The sequence below is a fragment of the Drosophila ananassae genome, chromosome 2R (assembly GCF_017639315.1).
Source record: "Drosophila ananassae strain 14024-0371.13 chromosome 2R, ASM1763931v2, whole genome shotgun sequence".
Lineage (NCBI taxonomy): Eukaryota > Metazoa > Arthropoda > Insecta > Diptera > Drosophilidae > Drosophila > Drosophila ananassae.
The window spans coordinates 20,585,329-20,603,726 of record NC_057928.1 but is presented as its reverse complement, the minus strand read 5'-3'; the positions used below and the strand labels follow the sequence as shown (position 1 = coordinate 20,603,726).

The 18,398-nt window shown below is 38.5% G+C and overlaps 1 protein-coding gene across 2 annotated transcripts; it reads left to right on the top strand.

The window, feature by feature from the left end:
• The first annotated feature begins 124 nt into the window (after positions 1-124).
• On the top strand, positions 125-18,313 carry LOC6492931 (cyclic AMP response element-binding protein A). 2 transcript variants are annotated; one of them, XM_044715023.1, is made up of 7 exons: positions 125-1,347; positions 13,404-13,614; positions 14,577-15,094; positions 15,331-15,583; positions 15,659-15,804; positions 15,914-16,057; positions 16,128-18,313. In XM_044715023.1, exons 1-7 carry the CDS (start codon positions 1,294-1,296, stop codon positions 16,320-16,322), a joined length of 1,521 nt encoding a protein of 506 aa, XP_044570958.1. In that variant the 5' UTR covers positions 125-1,293; the 3' UTR covers positions 16,323-18,313. The 2 variants fall into 2 exon arrangements, with proteins under 2 accessions (XP_044570958.1, XP_001956677.1); XM_001956641.4 differs by having other exon boundaries at positions 15,331-15,804.
• The last annotated feature ends 85 nt before the right edge of the window (positions 18,314-18,398 follow it).

Below are 18,398 nucleotides of genomic sequence, written 5' to 3'. Positions count from 1 at the left end.
TTTACTCTTAGTTCCTCGCCCGATTTGGCTATATATGTGGGGGGAGAGAGAGAGAGCCCAGAGATAGAAAGAGAGAGAGCCAGGCCGACAACGACGACGACGTCGACGCTGATGCCGGCAGCGAGTCGACGTTTTGATTCGTTCGTATCGGCATTCACAAGAATTTCACCGACATTTAGTTTAGTACCGTTTTTGGCTGCAGTCGCACTTCGGACAGTTTATTCTAATTGTGTGCTACCATCCCATACACATACAAATCAAATAATTGTTAAAGTTAATATTATTAACCACACCATATTAAATGCTATTATACACGGGCCGAGCAAAGCCATTTTGAAAGCGGTCTACTCTCCATACACACAACAACAACAACAAAACCACAAAAAAAAAATTCAATTAAATCAATTGTATCCGTAATAAAGTCCAAAACACAGAGCAAAAAAAAAAAGAAATCAAACTTAATGATATGAGTTGTATGTTTATCGAGTTGAAATCTAAATGTAATAACTATTTTCTATGAAAATCGAGTGTTTCCGCATCGGGAAAAAGTTAATAATTCAATTTAATGTTAACGCCAAATATAATTCGAAAAGAAAAAGCGCATGCAACAAGTTAAAATCCCAAACCAGCCAGCCAGCCAGCCATCCAGCCAGCCAGCGAGCCACAAGTTGTAAACCAAGTTAGAACCGTCGTACTCACAGATACAACAATACATATACCCGACCGAAGTACCGAACACCAATACGAATGAATGCCCGGTGTACACACACACTATCAAACACACTAACAAATACACACGCAGACTATAACAATGTCAAGTGAAAACATTCTCTGGAAGCAACAGGTTTCCCCTTAATAAGTGTTATAAAGAAGCAACCAACAGTCATCACCCAGAACTGTGTTTTTCGTTTGAAAAAAAGAGCGAGCGGAGAGAAGAAATAATACATATATATATATATATTAAAATATAAATATATTATATATAAAAAATACAAGAAAAAAGAAGCTAGAGAAAGAGAAGATCCCCCATCCAGTCCTAGGCAAGAGGCAGAGCCAAACAAATAATAATAATAGAATAATAAGCGAAAAAAAAAAAAACGTAGACAGTTCATAAGTGGGTTAAAATAGAAACAACAACAACAACAACAAATTAGTGTGACTGCAACCGAGTGGAACCACAACCAGAACCAACCCCGGAATCCAGATCTTGGCCCCTAAAACTAACCAAGAGTTCTTAGACCGCATCCACCTGAGAGAGTCAAAGACAGAGCCGAAAACCTCAAAGAACCGACCATGGAATTCTACGATGGCGACCTCAAAGATATATGGGATTCCGACTTAGATCCGGTAAGTGTTCAAGTTACCCTCGAGAATATGTACTTAGGGGTGTTACTAATCGAACCGATCAACAGAACCCATTGATACTCGAGAGCTTTTATTACAGCTGGTACAGGTATGCGTATGCGTGATATTTGAACCTCGCACACACATTGTATTTGTGAAAGTTAAGAGGCGACAACTTAAAGGAAACGATAAGAAAAATGTTGGCTAACATTAGCGATACACATTAGGTTGTACAGCTCTCAGCTCTCAGCTCCAAAGACTACTACTAAGCGAACTAAAACGAATGTCACCATAATCCGGACTAAGGTTAGACAATTTGACTAAAATCGGCGAACTCTCTGAACTGTGATCTTCGGCCCTCCGAGACTTAGGCTTTTGCTTCAAGCTACACCCAAGATTAAGTCATTTTTTCGAATCTTAGGAGTCTTGACTTGAAATTGCATTTAAAAATTCAAAGAAAAAACACATTTTAATGACCCACATTAAGCTTATCAGTTTTGGGGAGAAAAACGTGAACTTATTCATGAGCTGAATTCTAAGTATAATGATCGATTTAAAACCCAAAAGGAAAAAACAATTAAGCTGGAGGGTCGGTCTTTAGCTAGTTTTCTTTTCTTTCTCTGCATATTAAGTAGCTCGAATTTATATCGTATGTGTATGCGATCACCACCTGAGACCTGAGACCGGAGACCTGAGAGAGGTCCGATCACCCAAAACTGGCCTACGATCAAACCTGTCCCAAGCAGCCTCATAAAAATGTCCGCTCACCGAATTAAAAAAAAATATATATACAAAATAGTGAAAAAATTAAAGAAACAAAAAACCTAGCTACCAGACGTCAGAGATCCATTATATATAATACACACCCAAAATTAAAGTTTTAATTTCTTGTTTTCCAATATACCCTACCCATGAGACCAAAAACTTTTGCAAAATTTATATGAAATATACCATTATAGAGGTCTAAAAAGAACACCTTACCTTAAAGTATCTCAAGGCTCTTTTTATCTCAAAATAGTTATATGTTCCCGTTTTGAGAGAAAATGACAATTTTTAGTGACTTTTTGTGTTCGAAGTTGGAGAATATATCAATTTACATGGTTTCTCGATAAGGAGCTTGGCTGGCGACTATATCTAACTGAGGAGGAACCACTTCTATTCGTAACTTAGAAGTTGTTTTCTGTTTGGCGATAATGATAATTGGAGTTTTCCAAGAAATTAAAAGAAATTTATCATTTGTGAACGATTTTTGTAGCCGAGCACCACCCCTTTTCGTTTTGGGAAGAAGCCATTGTTTGTATTTCTTATTTTTTTGTTGTTTGTGGTATGTAGTATCACTCCCCCGATGAGGAGGAGGATGGGGGCGAGAAATGTTTCAATATAATGAAAATTGTGTGGCCTGGCTCAGCTTCGTTGGCGGAGTAGTCGGAGAGATGTTGTCGTCTAGTGCTGTGCTTATCGCTGCGGAAACAGTAATGAATACATGTCGTCCGTATGTCCGTCTGTCCGTCTGTCCATCTATCCGTCCGTCCGTCCGTCCTAGATGATTTTGGTATTGTGGAGGGAAGGAAGGCACTTCGGCACTGGGTTGAACACAAAAGAAGAATCTATTACCGCATTGGAATAGGAGGAGGAGGAGGAGGAGTAGGACACATGCGGAGTTGATAAGCGGCCAAGACCGACTCGGTTATCAGCTGGTCTAAATGCAAAGTAATGACTTTTTTTTTTTCGCCTAGTGTTTGTGATGGTTGCTGCTGCTTCTGCCACTGCTGCTGCTGCTGCACTTTGCAGCAAATCAACAACAAACAGACTATGTATGTCCCGTCAGTGTCATTACTATTAGAGGAGATAATAATGCACGCCGGCGACTACTACAACCGACTTGACAATGTAAAGAGTCAGAGGGACAGAAATAGGCCCATTGCCCGGGAAAATGCGCGTGCACTTTTTATATATTTTTTTCGTTTTTTTTTTTTGCTTTTCGCAGCGTTTTTCCCGCCGTAAGCGGTACAATGTACCCGTACCCGTACCCATACCCGTACCAGTACCCGTACCCGGGGCGTGCGCTCAATTACATCATAAGTATCTCACAAATGCCTGTGTGTGCCCATAACAAGAAATTATCGGTTTCCTTTAGATAGTCGCCTCTCTAATACCCTCCCTTTATACCCAATATAAGTTCAGGTAGATCAGAAAATGATATTTCATCCATTTTGTTGGGGGGGTATTCAAGGGCTAGATAAGAAAGAATTCCATTGAATTATCCTAGTTTGCCCGCCCGCCCCACACTCCTAATCAGTTTCCCATTTAAGCATTTATTTTAATAATATAAACTATCATTCTAAAGTCTCTTCAGTCATTATCAACAATCTTATCTTAAAGTATTTTGTAACCAAAAAAACAAAAGGAAAAAAATAAGACCTGCCTGCGCCCAGATAAGGTCTGAAATGCCCAATTTTGATTAGGTGCCCGGCGCACCGTTTTCCACTTAAAAGTGTGACAAAAAAAAAAAAATAATAAATAATATATATATGGATGCCCTGGGATTTTTTTTTTTTTGTTCAAAATAAACCAAAACAATGAAAGAAAAAAAAATAAACTATAATGCCTTGACGTTTCGATAATCAATTTTAATAAAAAAAAATTAAATGGGGGTATGTGAAATTGGCAAGATCCGGGGAATAGGGTTAGCAGGTCTCTCTTCAGAGTCCACTGATAATGTCACGTGCCCCAGTCTTTCCGAGATTCCGATCATTGCCCATTATGATGAAAAAGCGCCCCTGCCCGTTCCATTCAGAGATCTTCGAGTGGTTCCCCTACCTATATCAGCATAGAGCACCGGGGAGTTGACATAGCAGATTCATTATTGGCGGATCGCACAATCTGTAAAGCTCTATATAAATACCTAAACGTGTTGGGGGAATTCTGTAGAATTTGTTTATATTTGTCTAAGGGGAAAATCCAATAACAATCTTAATCGTGGGGTCAGTCACTTAAACTAGTTAGTATTTAATAAGAATAATAGTTTTCCAGAAATAATAAAAGTTATGTACATCTTGTATGTTAAGTCGATTTTTGACCAGACCCCTGATCCAGATAAGAAAATAATAAAATATTTCGCTGTTGGATGCTAAAATTATAATTTAAATTTTCACTTGTGATGATAAGAGAGCACATGGAAACAAAATGGCTAATTAAGCAAATTTAGAACTTAGCTAATCTTTTTGTTTCCAGTTTATATATTATTTTGAATATTATATTCGAGCGCCGGAAAGGGTTCAGCGGAATATAGAAATGGAAATCGAGATCGTGAAATAGCGAAAATTGCGTTTTAAACAAAAGATAGTTTTCAGCTAGAATTATTCAAGATCGTCTTACCGATCTCACCTCGTCACTTGTCGAAAATGATCACCTTGGGCGGTAAAAAATAAACTGCATTCGCCTTCAAAAAAGAATGCTGATCCAAGCCGAAGACTGGCAACTTTCCTAAAACAAAAAAAAAAATATTTAAAAAAAAAAAACCTTAAAGATGGCCAAAACCAAGAGAGTTCAGGCTTCGAGAAAAGGGGGAAAATTGCAGCATTAACAACAAGTGGATTTGTTTCAGAAGCTAAGAAGTCAGCAACTTTATATTTTTCCACTTTTTCATTGAGATACAAGCAATAAAAATCAGATATTCTTCCATATATCTCTTTTGATTATTTTTTTTTTTTTTTAAGTTTTGTTGGTTTTGTGGGTTAACTTTCGCTTATATAAGCATAAAAATGGCAACAAAGTTGACGAGAGAATAGAGCGGACATAGGCGGCCAAAAGGGGGTGGGTGGGGGTGGCGTGTATAATTGTATTAGCAATTTCTTTTGGCCAATTGGACACCCTATATGGTTGGGAGTACGGTGCAATGCGAATGCATTTCGTTGAGGTTAGGTTGAAGTTTTCTAACGGCTCTTAAATGCAAGGCCCGCTACTTAAAATGCACACGAGAGAATGCCAACAAGAAACGGAAAACAAAAAACAAAAAAACAAAAAACGTGCTTGGCAACAAGAGTCTCGAGAGTTGGCTCTCGAGAGTGGCTCAGCATATTTGAATAACTAGTTCGGGCCATGCACGCCGATACTTTCAATATGGTCTATCAGACTCTGGGTCTACTATATATCTATATATCTTTATATATGTATCTTGTAGATATATATATATATTTTTTTGGTGTGTGCGTTTAGGTGGTATTGCTTAACTTTGACATTTCCAATAAGCCGGAGACGGAGCCGAAGCCGGAGCCGGAGCGTTGCAATCTGCAAAAACAGGTTAAAGCACAAAGGCGAATGCAAAGAAACCGAAAGACTAGCAACTATTGCAAATTTAGCTCGCTCCAGCGACACAATTTCTATGCCAAAAGTCCAAACATATGGCAGGCAGTGGGCAAAAAAAAAAAAAAAAGCGCGCATAATTAAATTTGTGCAAACACACACACACACACACTTATAGCAACCCCCCCTATAGTATTGGCTTCCATGTGCGCCAGTCTCGATGGCTCCTCTCCATTTTTTTTTTTTTCTTTTGCCCCATTCATGTCCGGCTAGCCATTCATGCGGCCTTTACACGCGCTGCGCCGCACAGGATGCGCGGCCATTGGCCTCTCTTTTGTAGCTCTCTTCGGCCTGGGCGGCCCTCTCTTAGCCACCCAGTTAAGGCCGCATAGTGGGCGCACAGACCAGCTGTTTCGGTTTTTGTTTTTGACGTCAATGTCAGGACTTTGGTTGTTTGTGGCAAGCCAGGGAGTGAGTGTGAATTATTCATGGACTTGCAACGAATTAACAATATGTTACAGGCCGATAGAAGACCCCCTTGGGGGGTTGGGTTGTCTCAGACGTAGTATTCCCAATACTAGAAGTAGAAGCCGAAGGCGTGGGCGTTGAGCAACATATTGCCAGAGCTAATGAAGTGTTATACGATAAGTGTGAACAGCAGGCAACAAGGAAGCAACAGTTGATGGCTTAAAGGAGACACAAATAATGGCTTTAAGAATGAGTTAAGTTACAGAAACAGAAACTAATTATTTATTATAGGTTAAGGCCTAGAATATCATAATTACCCCCCAAACACTGCCACTGACAGCACATTTTTCTTTTCGAGCATTATCTTTCCGAGAAACCTTGAAAGTGAATTCATAATGGGCTCTCCAATAAGGTCGCTCTTTAAAGCCCACTGACTCATCCGCGCATTGCCAAATTAGTTATGTCTTCTTTGCATATATGCAGATTTTCATATAAATATATATATATATATTTTGTTTTGTATTTTTTTGTGACTGAGGCTCTTCAGGGCCTTTTTGTGAAAGGTATCATCGAGCTATAGCCTATAGGAGATCGGATGAGAAACTTAACCAATCTTGTAAGGCACCCACAGGTCGCCCAACCACAACGGGGCATGATATCTGGGGGATTAGGATAACCGAACACTGCGGGGGCTTGAATGGAGGAGTCTTTGGCCTCTTTGGGTCTCGGTCTCAGTCTCACCATTTTGCATTTTTTGTGTTTTTGTGTTTTTTTTTTGGTTACTTTCACAACGATTTCCGTTTTGGCAAATTGTTGGTGGTGTTTGGACGTCAGACCGTCAGCCGTAGCATACTCTGCTTACGTACTTTCCTCATACCGCTCGCCGCTCACACACACACAACCATATGCTGGGCGATAAGCTAAGCCCGCATTGGATCGCAAACCTGCACCACCCACCACCCACCGCCTTTTTGCCTCCCCCGCTAGCTATTTTTATACATATTAGGTTATATTTATAAAACACAGCGCAAAAAAAAGGAACAACAAGTACGTCATTGAATTCTGAGTGCCTGTTATTTTTTGCATTTTTGCTCAGCAACATGTCGTATACGTAATATTTCGAGGTTTCTTCTTTCTTTCTTTCTTCTTCTCGATTAGAAGAATTTGCAGGGCGGGCGATTCTTCTACACTTTCTTTTCATGGCAATGGCATTTGACTTTTGATTTGGCCATTAAAATTATTTGGCCATTTACCATTTACCATGCTCACGAAAAAAAAAAAACGAAACCGTAGCAATTTTTCAAGTTAAAAGGCAGTTTGGCTCAGTTTTCTGGTGGTTTTTTTGGTTTTTTCTGTTTTTTGTTGAATTGTGGGAGCACCTTTCACTTTACCAACACCAACACCAACACCAACGGCAAATAATGCAGCCAGCCAGGGCATAAAAATTGAAAAGAAATAAAGACACCGGATAAAAAATGCTGTGCACAACACAAAGAAAACGATACATACAGTTGTTTTCAAAATAATAGGAGTGCCCATTACAAATGTGAAAAACGGTGAAAAAAACTATGTCAATACGATTTAAATTTTTTAAATTTATTTTTTTTAACAAATATGACTTGTATTAAAAAACTTAAAACTAAAAAAACCTTACTTCATTGAATACATACTTAGTAAAAAAAATAAAAAGGGAATAACACCCAATATGGGTTTCTCAAAATAATAGGAGTGTTCAAGCAAACTCGCTCAAAACTTATGAAAATAATATATAACGACAAACTATGGTTATATGAAGTAATTTAATGTTAAATGCAATAAAAAAAACTATAATTAGTACTTCGTGGCACCACCTTTATTGGCTATCACTGCCGCACAGCGCCTTGTCATGGAATCCACCAATTTCTGGCATCTTTCGGGACTAATCGAGGTCCAAGAGGCCTTTACAATTTCCCAAAGCTCGGAAACATTAGTTGGGTGCCTTTGTGCGACCGCCTTTTTAACGTCTGTCCACAAATTTTCGATCGGATTCAGATCGGGAGACTGGGCGGGCCATTCTAGTACTGCAATCTTATTTTCTGCAAACCACTTCTTAGCCACTTTACTTGTGTGCTTTGGGTCATTGTCTTGCTGGAAGACCCAAAGCAGTGGCATTTCTTCGCTAGCATAAGGCAGCATTGTTTCCTGCATTATTTGGACATATCCAGGACCATCCATAATATTTTTAATCCAATATATGGGACCTACGCCATAATACGAGAAACATGCCCATATCATTATATTATGTCCGCCATGTTTAATCGTTTTAATGCAATATTTGGCATTAAATTCGGTGTTAGGTGGTCTTCTAACGTATTGTCGAGATCCTTTCCCACCATAAAGGACTATTTTCGACTCATCCGACCACAAGATGTTACGCCATTTTTCAACTGACCAGTTGACATGGCTCTTTGCAAATTTCATTCTTGCGGCTATGTGCTTCTTGGTGTGGAATGGAATTTTCCGTGGACTGTGGGCTTTCAAATTTTGCTTCTTTAAAAGACGACTTATTGTTGGGATACTTGCGTCCAAGTTAAGCTCATCCTTAATTTCTTTGCAGCTTGCAAAAGGATGCTTTTTGGAGTACCTTGCGACACGTGTAGCCAGTTTATCGGCTAGAACTTGGGGTCGGCCGCGGGTTTCCGTCTTGGGTGAAAATTTTATTGCATTTCGGATCATGGAAGCACCGCATCCAATTATTTTTTGCACTTCCTTGTACGTTTTCCCACTTGAAATCAAGTTTTTGATCAACTCACGCCGCTCAGGTGTGCAGTGTTTGCCACGACCCATTGCTTTAAGTTTTCGATCTTAAACGTTAAATTTGTAGTTGGAAATTAATCTTTCTATACTTTTAAACCGTTTTTTTAAGAATAATTACCTATTTTTTCGCTCTGAGCAGATTAAAATGCCACACTCCTATTATTTTGATGAACGCAAAATGAAGTTTGTTTACGAATTTGCGTAATTCTCAGAAAACGAAGATAGTAAAACGAAAAAATAACGGTACCTTAGAATGTGTACCCATAAACAAATTTGGAAAAAGAAATAAAATTGAAAAAAATGAACGCCTAACATTGCTACAGAAGGGACAAGTGCATATGCAAAAGCACTCCTATTATTTTGAAAACAGCTGTACATAATGGATCCAACACGCATGGAGTTGGAGCTCCTCACACACAATTGCAACTTTATAAATGTGAAAGGTTTTCGCTTGCCGCTGCAACATTATTTAATCAATCCAAATTGTGGAGCAGCAGGCAAAAAAAATCAGAGGGGCAAAAATCAAAAAAAAAAATGTATAGACCAAAGAAGGAAACAAAAAAGTAAAAATCAAAGCCAAGGAAGAAAGAAAGATGATGGAGAAGAAAAAAAGAAAAAAAAAACTATAACCAGTTTAATTATTTTATGAAATTGTATGTTTCTGGTTTTTTTTCACCCTTTCTCGAAGAGAGAAATAGGGAGAGAGACACCTGAAGACTGAGAAATTTGAATAAAATTGTATAATGTTTCGATCCGGGAACCGGCAGACCCAGAGCCAGACCCTCTAGCGCCCCCTCTCGAACATGTGTATGTTAATTTTAATGCCGTCAGATAAAGAAAAACCCCTTCGGCGGCTATTTTGATTTGTTTTTTTTTTCTTATTTTATTTTTTGTGTTTTTTTAATTTATCGCTTTCAAAGTAGTTTTTTGGTTGATTGGGTTCCAAAGTGACGTGCGATAGCGCGAATAATAATGAAAAAAAAAAATAAAAAACTGTAAAAAGATTCTCAGGAGAATTCTTGATGGGGAGAATTGAGAATCGGAGAATCCAGAAACGAGAACGCCCTGCACGTGACAGGGGAAGCGCAACAGGTTTTTGGTTTTTGTTTTTGTGTGTGAATTGCCATTGAAATGGGGTCAATCGATTGCATTTCACAGGCTCTCCACCGATGTTAGGCAATCGATTTGAACGTCAAGCCGAGCTTAGCCGCTCAAGCGGTTTTTGCGGCTTAAGAGGCAACTTCAGCACTCGAAGCCTGAAGCACCGCACCACCACACCACCACCACCACTGCTTTCCACTTGAGAAGGCGCCCTTAGCCATTTCACCGGTTCGAGCAGTCGCCGCCGCGCTTTCATTGGAACATACACCAAATTGAAGAAGTGGCAAGTAGAGAGAGAGAGGAAAAACCCACCTGAAACGTGCAACAAATGATGCTTCAGATGCACGGCAAATAAATTATAAATTTTAATATTATATTTTTGGTTATTTTCCTCTTCAAAATATGTTTATTTTGTACAATCTTCGTACTTCATTGATAAGTTAAAAGTTATTTTTGGATTGCTGTTTCCATTCATTTCCACGATATTAGATATGATAAATTAATGATTTTGCAGTTAATTGATAAAAAAAAAAATAAAATAAAAAAAAGCAAAATAGATATGATAAAATTTTTTTGGATTTGATAATTTGATGCTTGTTTTCGTCGGTGTAGAGACCCCACCTCCTGAGCACGCTGCCCCCACCTGATCCGCAGCAGCAGCTAACAAAAGAGGTAGCAAATGCCTGCGAGCATTTTTTGTTTTTTGCTGTCTTTTCTTCTCCATGGCTTTCTTTCTTTCTTTCATCATCATCATGAGGCCAGCAAAAGCAAAAGCAACAAAAACAGCCAACATACATATTTGTATTCAAACTGAGTGTATACAATATTGAGTGTACGACTGTGTGTGTTGCCCGTTTTGGTAGCATTTTTCAAGAATTGCTAATTCTCGACAATTCCCCGGGGTTCATTGAACTCATCATAAACACACTCATACTACTACTCATACCACCCGGGCACGCACACACATTTCATTTACGCTTCTCCGGTGCTCTGGCTTGCTGCCTGGCCTGGCCTGCTGCCTGCTTGCTGATTCTTGGCCCGATGTGTGGCTCACTGGCTAACTGGCTGACTGAGACGGCTAAAATGCGGAGAAAGCACTTGTGTATTTGTATTTTAATGCACTGTCCGAAAAGAATCGAATGCGAGGGCTGGCCCACAAGTATTAGCATAATGAGCGTATCGTCTTGGCCATTTTTGTACCTTTGTTGACTTGGTTAATTCATGATTGGCAGTATAAATCGTGATATAGGCAGGTTTATGGCTGGAGAAACTGTTTTTCTGTTCAAATCACACTTTCTTGAAAATGGTGATCTGCAAAAGAAACAAAAGGGAAACAATAATCACTGCCTACGTTACGGGGTCAAAGAAACTCCATATTACGTATACGCGACGTGTGCGCAAAAAAAAAGCAAATATTAGTTCCAGTTGCCAAACGACCGGCTTACAACTCTGAAATTGAGAAATAAAACTAAATAGAATGTGCATGTAAATTGTCAATATGTCTGCTAATCAGCACTTATCTTTGTCATTTATTTTTTAACTTTATGTGGCATTAGTAATTTACTGAACTATTACGCCAGCCTTAATTAAAAACTTGCATTTCTAAACTAATTATTAATTTTTTTTAGGCCTAGTATTTGCCACAATCTTTAAAAAGTGAAAATATATTAGCTTTAGAGTAACATATCATTATGATCTTTAAGAAAACCTATAATTATATCTTCTTATAGCCCGTAATCCATTATAATTAGGCCATTTAAGAATCCACCCTCGCTAGTACTAGTTGCACCCGGTTGCAAACGGTAATCAATGTTTAAGTTTGTATGCCGAGTAGAGAAGAATGGAGAAGACCCACAGAGGCACTGGAAGAATCGTACCTGCCGTCGCACATTCACATTCTTAAGCACACACACATATATACCTTCAAAAACTAACATATATATATAAATATATGGTACATACCGTCGGCGACGTTCCCTTTTTTTTATGGCCAAAACTGGATTCCATTCGGTTTGGCTTAGAATGTGAACTTTGGAGGTGGGGCGCGGCCGTCGGCCGAGGCAGGCAGATTTTACATACAAATGTGTTTTTAAAGTGTAATTACATGCACTTCTTTATCGCAGAAAGAGTGGCAGACAGTCACAGTCACAGTCACTCACGAAAACTTATCCATGTGCATATTGTGTTTATTTTTTGCCACAGAATGCCTGCCGCCTTTAAATGGGTCAGGCAATTTATTGCCGTAGATTAGGCCAGGCGACAATTAAGCGAATCCAGTCCAAAAATCTGGCACATTCGGGATTACATCATCATCGTCATTGGCTTTCGACTTCATGGCTTCAAAGATTTAAAAAAAATGCCAAGCAAATATATTCTGGATCTGTTTGTTTTTTTCTGTCGTTCCATTCCGCCTCATTTTTTGTTTTTAGAGCTTTTTTTTTGTTTTTGGTTTTTTGGCGGCAAATAGAACACGCGGCTTGCGAACTTGTTCCCAGCGATTGTTATTTGAACTGCACTCTGAGTGATTTTCAAGGTTGGATTTAGATTCTGCTCAGATGCTCATAGCAGCATCACAGCCTCGAAACACTTAACACTGGCTCCATCTCAAAATAATTAATTACACTTTTACACACTCCATCCGAGGTTTAATTGAAATTTGTGGCAAATGGCGTTCGCGCGAAACTCGACTAACAGCTTTAATGGGACCAGAGGCAGTGACCTGCCGAAGGGTATCGATATATCCTTAAGGACATTTAAGCTATCGATAGTTTCTATAGAGCGGACTTTTTGAAATTTCCACCATATTTCAAAAAAGAAAAATATGTTTCTCCCATCAACTATTTACTATTTGTAAATAGGAGGAAAAATTCCCACCTTCGATTGGCTGCAGGAGCCCCAAAAATAATGACTTAACAATTGATAAGTTCAATATTCTATACTGATTGCGAGTGCCCAACAAAATAAAAAAGATTTCAAGGGTACGGGTGTGGACGGTAAAATGTCTTCTGATAAGATTGACAACAAGAATATATATTGCACAGACCGTGGAGGAGGCCACATGCATGGGGCAGTCGGATCTGGTCTATATATATACTATTTTCAAATCAAATCAATTTTTTTATATTTTTTGTTCTGTTTAGTTCGAGCTATCTGCATGGCTCGAGTACTGTTGCGTTTTGGGTTTGCGATTTGCGATTTTCGTGATTTTGCCATAAGGTTATATATATTTCAATTGTACTTTTGTGTTTGCTTTTTTTAGCACTCATTTGAAATTATATAAGCGTGCTATCGCCATGCAACACGACTATGAATGACTTTTGAACATTTAACTAATTGCCAACTAATAATTTGTTTGTTGTTTCCCATTTTTTTTTTTTGCGGCATTACAGGAATCCTTGAAAATCAGCCCCGATCACGATATGCACGACTGGCTGTTCGATCGCGATGTCAAAGATCCCACCGTCATACTCAACGACAAGCTCATCTCGGATGCACTCCTCAATGGCACCCAGCCGATCAAGACGGAGCACTCCTACAGCCTCAACAGCGACGTTGATTCCCTGCCCGATTCACCAAAAAGCCTTCAGGCCAAAATCGAGGGTAAGTTCAAAAAAATATGTACTTGTTGTTGAAAAGGATTTAGACTTTGTATTATCCTTCCAGTTAGCAAACCAAAAAAATAGTAAATATTTGTTTGAATTTTTTGAATTTTGGGGCCCCCTCGAAAAATAGCTGAAAACCAAACACAGTTGGCAGTTGGTTATAATTTAGGCCAGGTACATACATAGGCCAGGTGAAAACAGCGCTGACGACCAAGAATAACAGTTGAAAAACAGTTTCAGCTCCGTTCTGTTCTGTTTTTTTAGTGTCGCGGTAGCATTTAGCAATTTAACGCAGTACTCGTGCATGAAGTTTTGTACTTTGACGCGATATCAGTTGTCTCTATGTATGAGGGAGTAAACTGTGTATAATTGCTCCGGGTCTGGGCTTTTTTTTTTCTCCATAATATATTTGTAATTTTATGGAAACTGTACGACCGACAACTGTGTAAATAAAATTAAAACGAAATATTTTGTGTGGTAGTGGGTGGTGGATGGTGGGAGGTAGGGGGTTCCACCTATATAGTGAGGTGAGCTAGAGTTTTGTCTAAAAAAAAAACAAAATATATATATAAAAAAAAACTGAAACAACAGAATATCAAATGCAAACACAAGTGCAACTCGGAGGACTGACGCGTGCGGTGGCAAAGGAAAGTGATCCGGTGTTTGCACAATTACAGACTTTAACTCAAATTCTTGCATAATAATGTGGGTTAGACGGCGATAATATTTGTCCAGCATATTTACGCACATATTGCTCCTAATTCCACTTGTTTTCAACCAAAAAAGAGAACAAACATTGATTTAGGGATAATTATTTTGCTGAACAATAAAATAAGAAAGTTTTAAGATTATTCCATTTTTTGTTGATCTTTTTTAAGATCTATAAGAACAGATATAGACCTTAAGCAATGACGTGGCTTTCTTATAAGACTATAAAATAAATAAATCTATACCTTTTAGACATGGACGACGAGTGCTATCCTGCCATTTCATTAAAGACGGCCACCAGCGGGCGCGCCACCATCGACCCCAAGTGCCTAACCCTCCATCCCCCGCCCACCACGCACATCAGAAGCCTGAGCAGCAATCCCGCCCTGAACACATCCGTTGTGGAGCTGAGCAGCCCCTCCCTGACCCTCACACGGTCCGGACTGCAGGGCCTGCAATCACAGCAATCACATCACAGCGTCCATGGCTCCAACTCTGGCCACGTGGTGGTCGCAGCCCTCGAGCACTTTCAACTACCTCAGCACCTGTACGACAATGACTGCAGCTCCTCGGTGTCATCGCTGCGGGATGGCAGCATGTCGCCAGATATTTGTTCCGACATCGAGATCGACGAATCGGCCATCAAGGATGAGCCCATGTCGCCGGACTCCAGCTGCCCTGCCAGTCCCAATTCGCAGGGGAGCAGCTCCCAGCACCAGCTTAGCCTCAACCTGGCCCACCTGCAAACTGAGATGTTATTCGAACAGAAGGTGAGTCTACAAATCAAATATATATTTGAGATAAGGAACTTCCTGAGATAAAACTTTATGGGACTAAACTTAAAATCTCCGAAAATATTTTAAACCTAAAGAGTTTCCCCACAATCCTCAAGCGGGAGTATTACCAAGTTATAGATAAAAAAAAATTTATAGGGAAATCCTCCATTTCCGTAGGAGGATTATTTATAATTAGTATCATACTGACCAGTATCGTATATCTTGTCCAGCACGGTGGCCTCCTGTTGACCGCCAGCAGCAACAACAACAGCCTCATCAAGTCCCAGCAGCGACAGCAACAGCTCCTCGGTCAGGGTGATCTTCTAATGACCAAAATGGAGATCAAGAGCGAAAAACAGAGTCCCGGCAGCAGCACCAGCACCAGCTCCAGCAATAGCAGCACCAGCAGCGGCAAATCACATGCACATGGTTATGGAATACCGCTAACGCCACCATCCTCCCTGCCCAGCGATGACTCTGAAGGTAACTTGACACCGGAACATTTGTTTTCGCCACTGTCGCCCAACGCTTCCGTTTCTATATCCGTGGCCAATGCAGCCGGCGGCGAGTCATCCGTTATGGTACGCCGTAACGCTGCCGGTATTACCCGTTCTGCCAGTGGTTCCGGCTCTACCTCCAGCTCAACAACGACAACAACAACGACCCGCCAGCCGATCCATACGCCGCTAATTAGCTCACAGCCGGTAAGCTTTTAAATATATTTCAAGTGTTATCATAAATGCTACACTAGTTTCTTTATCACATATGATTTATTAAAAAAATGAGTCTAAAGAAAAACCTAAAAATTTACAGAAAGGATCCACCGGAACTCTGCTGTTAACGGAGGAGGAGAAGCGAACTTTGCTGGCCGAAGGCTATCCGATACCCCAGAAACTCCCACTTACCAAAGCCGAGGAGAAATCTCTTAAAAAGATTCGACGTAAAATCAAAAATAAAGTAAGTAATACTTTTGATAATATTATTTTTTTTTCAACACATATATTAATTATGATTTTTTTTGTTACAGATCTCTGCTCAGGAAAGTCGACGCAAGAAGAAGGAGTACATGGATCAGCTGGAGAGACGCGTTGAGATTCTCGTGACCGAGAACCATGACTATAAGAAGCGTCTGGACGGACTGGAGGAGACCAATGCCAATCTACTTAGTCAGCTGCACAAACTGCAGGCCCTAGTTAGCAAGCACAATGTTAAAAAGTCCTAAGCCCAGATCCAGAGCCGAATAGCCTCTGGGTCCGGATCCGTTTCTTGTTTCCCCGCCTTCCCGATATATTGTAGTAATTGTAGTTTCTACACATATATTTATCCGTATGTTTTTTTGTTTTTGAATTAATTGGTCCAGGAGTTTAGCGTGAGAGTTATTTTTTTATTTTTTGTGTTTAAGAATTTATGCGATGAATTTTTGTATTCGGCTTTTGGTTAGCACAAAGCGGTAAACATTCCCCTCCCTCCTACTCCAACGCAACCAACTCTCACTACCGATCTATAGTATGGATACCATACCATATACCATATACCATATACCATACAATGCATATATGTATGCTATAATATATATTCCACTGATTTAGATGCCTAACAGCCTAAACCATTATTATTAATTTGTATCTATATCCTAGCTATTTTGTAGGGCGTATATATTATATAGAGCTATGTATATTAGTCATGCATTCCTGTTATATAAACTTGATCTAGACTCTAGAGCTTAGGCGATCGACCAGCTGCACTACTACAATAGCAACAACAATTCAAACAAGAAGCTCAAAAATTAAAACAAAACAAAAAAAAAGAGTAAAAATAAAAGAGAGAAGCTAAAATAATACATTGTATTGTAATAAAACGAAATCAACAGACCAAAAACAAAAGCATAAAAAAACAGCAAACTTATGAAAAAAAAAGTTAACGAAAAATGGACAACAAAAAAAAATTAAACAAAAACAAAAAAAAAGAAAGAAAGAATCGCATATGACATGCTAAGATGTGGGCTCTAAATAAAAAATTATCAAATCTATGATTGATCTAAGAGCAGCGACATGTACATTATGTTTTAATAATGATTGAATGATTGAACGAAAGACTCTCGGAGCCTAATCTCTGTGCTGTCTTTGGCATGACTCTTGTTCCTTTAAACGATATTTCTCAAAAAACAAAAATGAAAGCTATTTAATGAGCTGAATGAAGGATAATACCTAAACAATTCCATAATTTAGCTATGTAGAATGATTACATATATAACAAACTATGTCTGTATGCAGCATTTAAGTTTCTTTTTATTTGTTTACCAGCAACAATCGGGATGGAGATTCAAATGAACGAATTTAAGATATAGAACTCTCCGCCCTACCCGATTCCCAATTCCCGATTCCCGATTCGTTCTCCATTTGTTGCGTTGCCTGGACTGGACGAATTAAAAAATATCCGAGCCAATCAATTATGAAAAAATGAATTATTGTTTGTTAAGTTTTATATTGTAAGACAGCGCTGCACTAACCAAATCAAAATTGACATTGAAAATGAATGAATGAAATTAGCAATATCCAATTCAATCAAATTTTGCAACAATGATTTGGTTTTTTATGTTTATATTTCAGTTTTAATAACGATCTAGTGCAATTTTTTGGCATAAATAATTAGACACATACATATTTTTTGTATTTCTTCACAGCGTTCTAAATGAGTCATTCTAGTTTAAATTAGTTGAATTTATATAAACAAAATTACTTAAACGAAATTTTAAGTCTAACGCATTGATTTCTTATCAAAGGATATCATAAAAAAATATATAATAATTTAGATACTTTAATGTATGTATGTCCTGTGCATGTGTGTATAAATCAAGCGGACAAAGTTGTGCAATTGTTAGTAAAATTACAAAAAAAAATAAATAAAAAGCAAGAAATGTTTAGAAAAATACCGGTAACAAAAAATCGAAGTTGAAAATCAAAACGCTTGTGCAATGACAAACAATTTTATGATAAAATGCGTAAACGAAACAAATTAAAAACATTATATATATTAAATATACTATTTTGGCTATAGCATTTTTAACGCATATATTGTATGTTAAAAGTTTAAAAGAAAACAAACAAAAATGAAAATATAAACAAAAAAATTGTAAAACTATTATGATCGGTTGCTGTAATTTGGCAAAAGTAAAAGTGCAATTCCAAATAAAATTTATACAACCATAACAACAGCAGCAATATGCGAGTTTTATTTTAATTGAAAAACAAACTTTTAAAAATACTTAAAGACGTTTATTTATCGCTCACTCGATAGT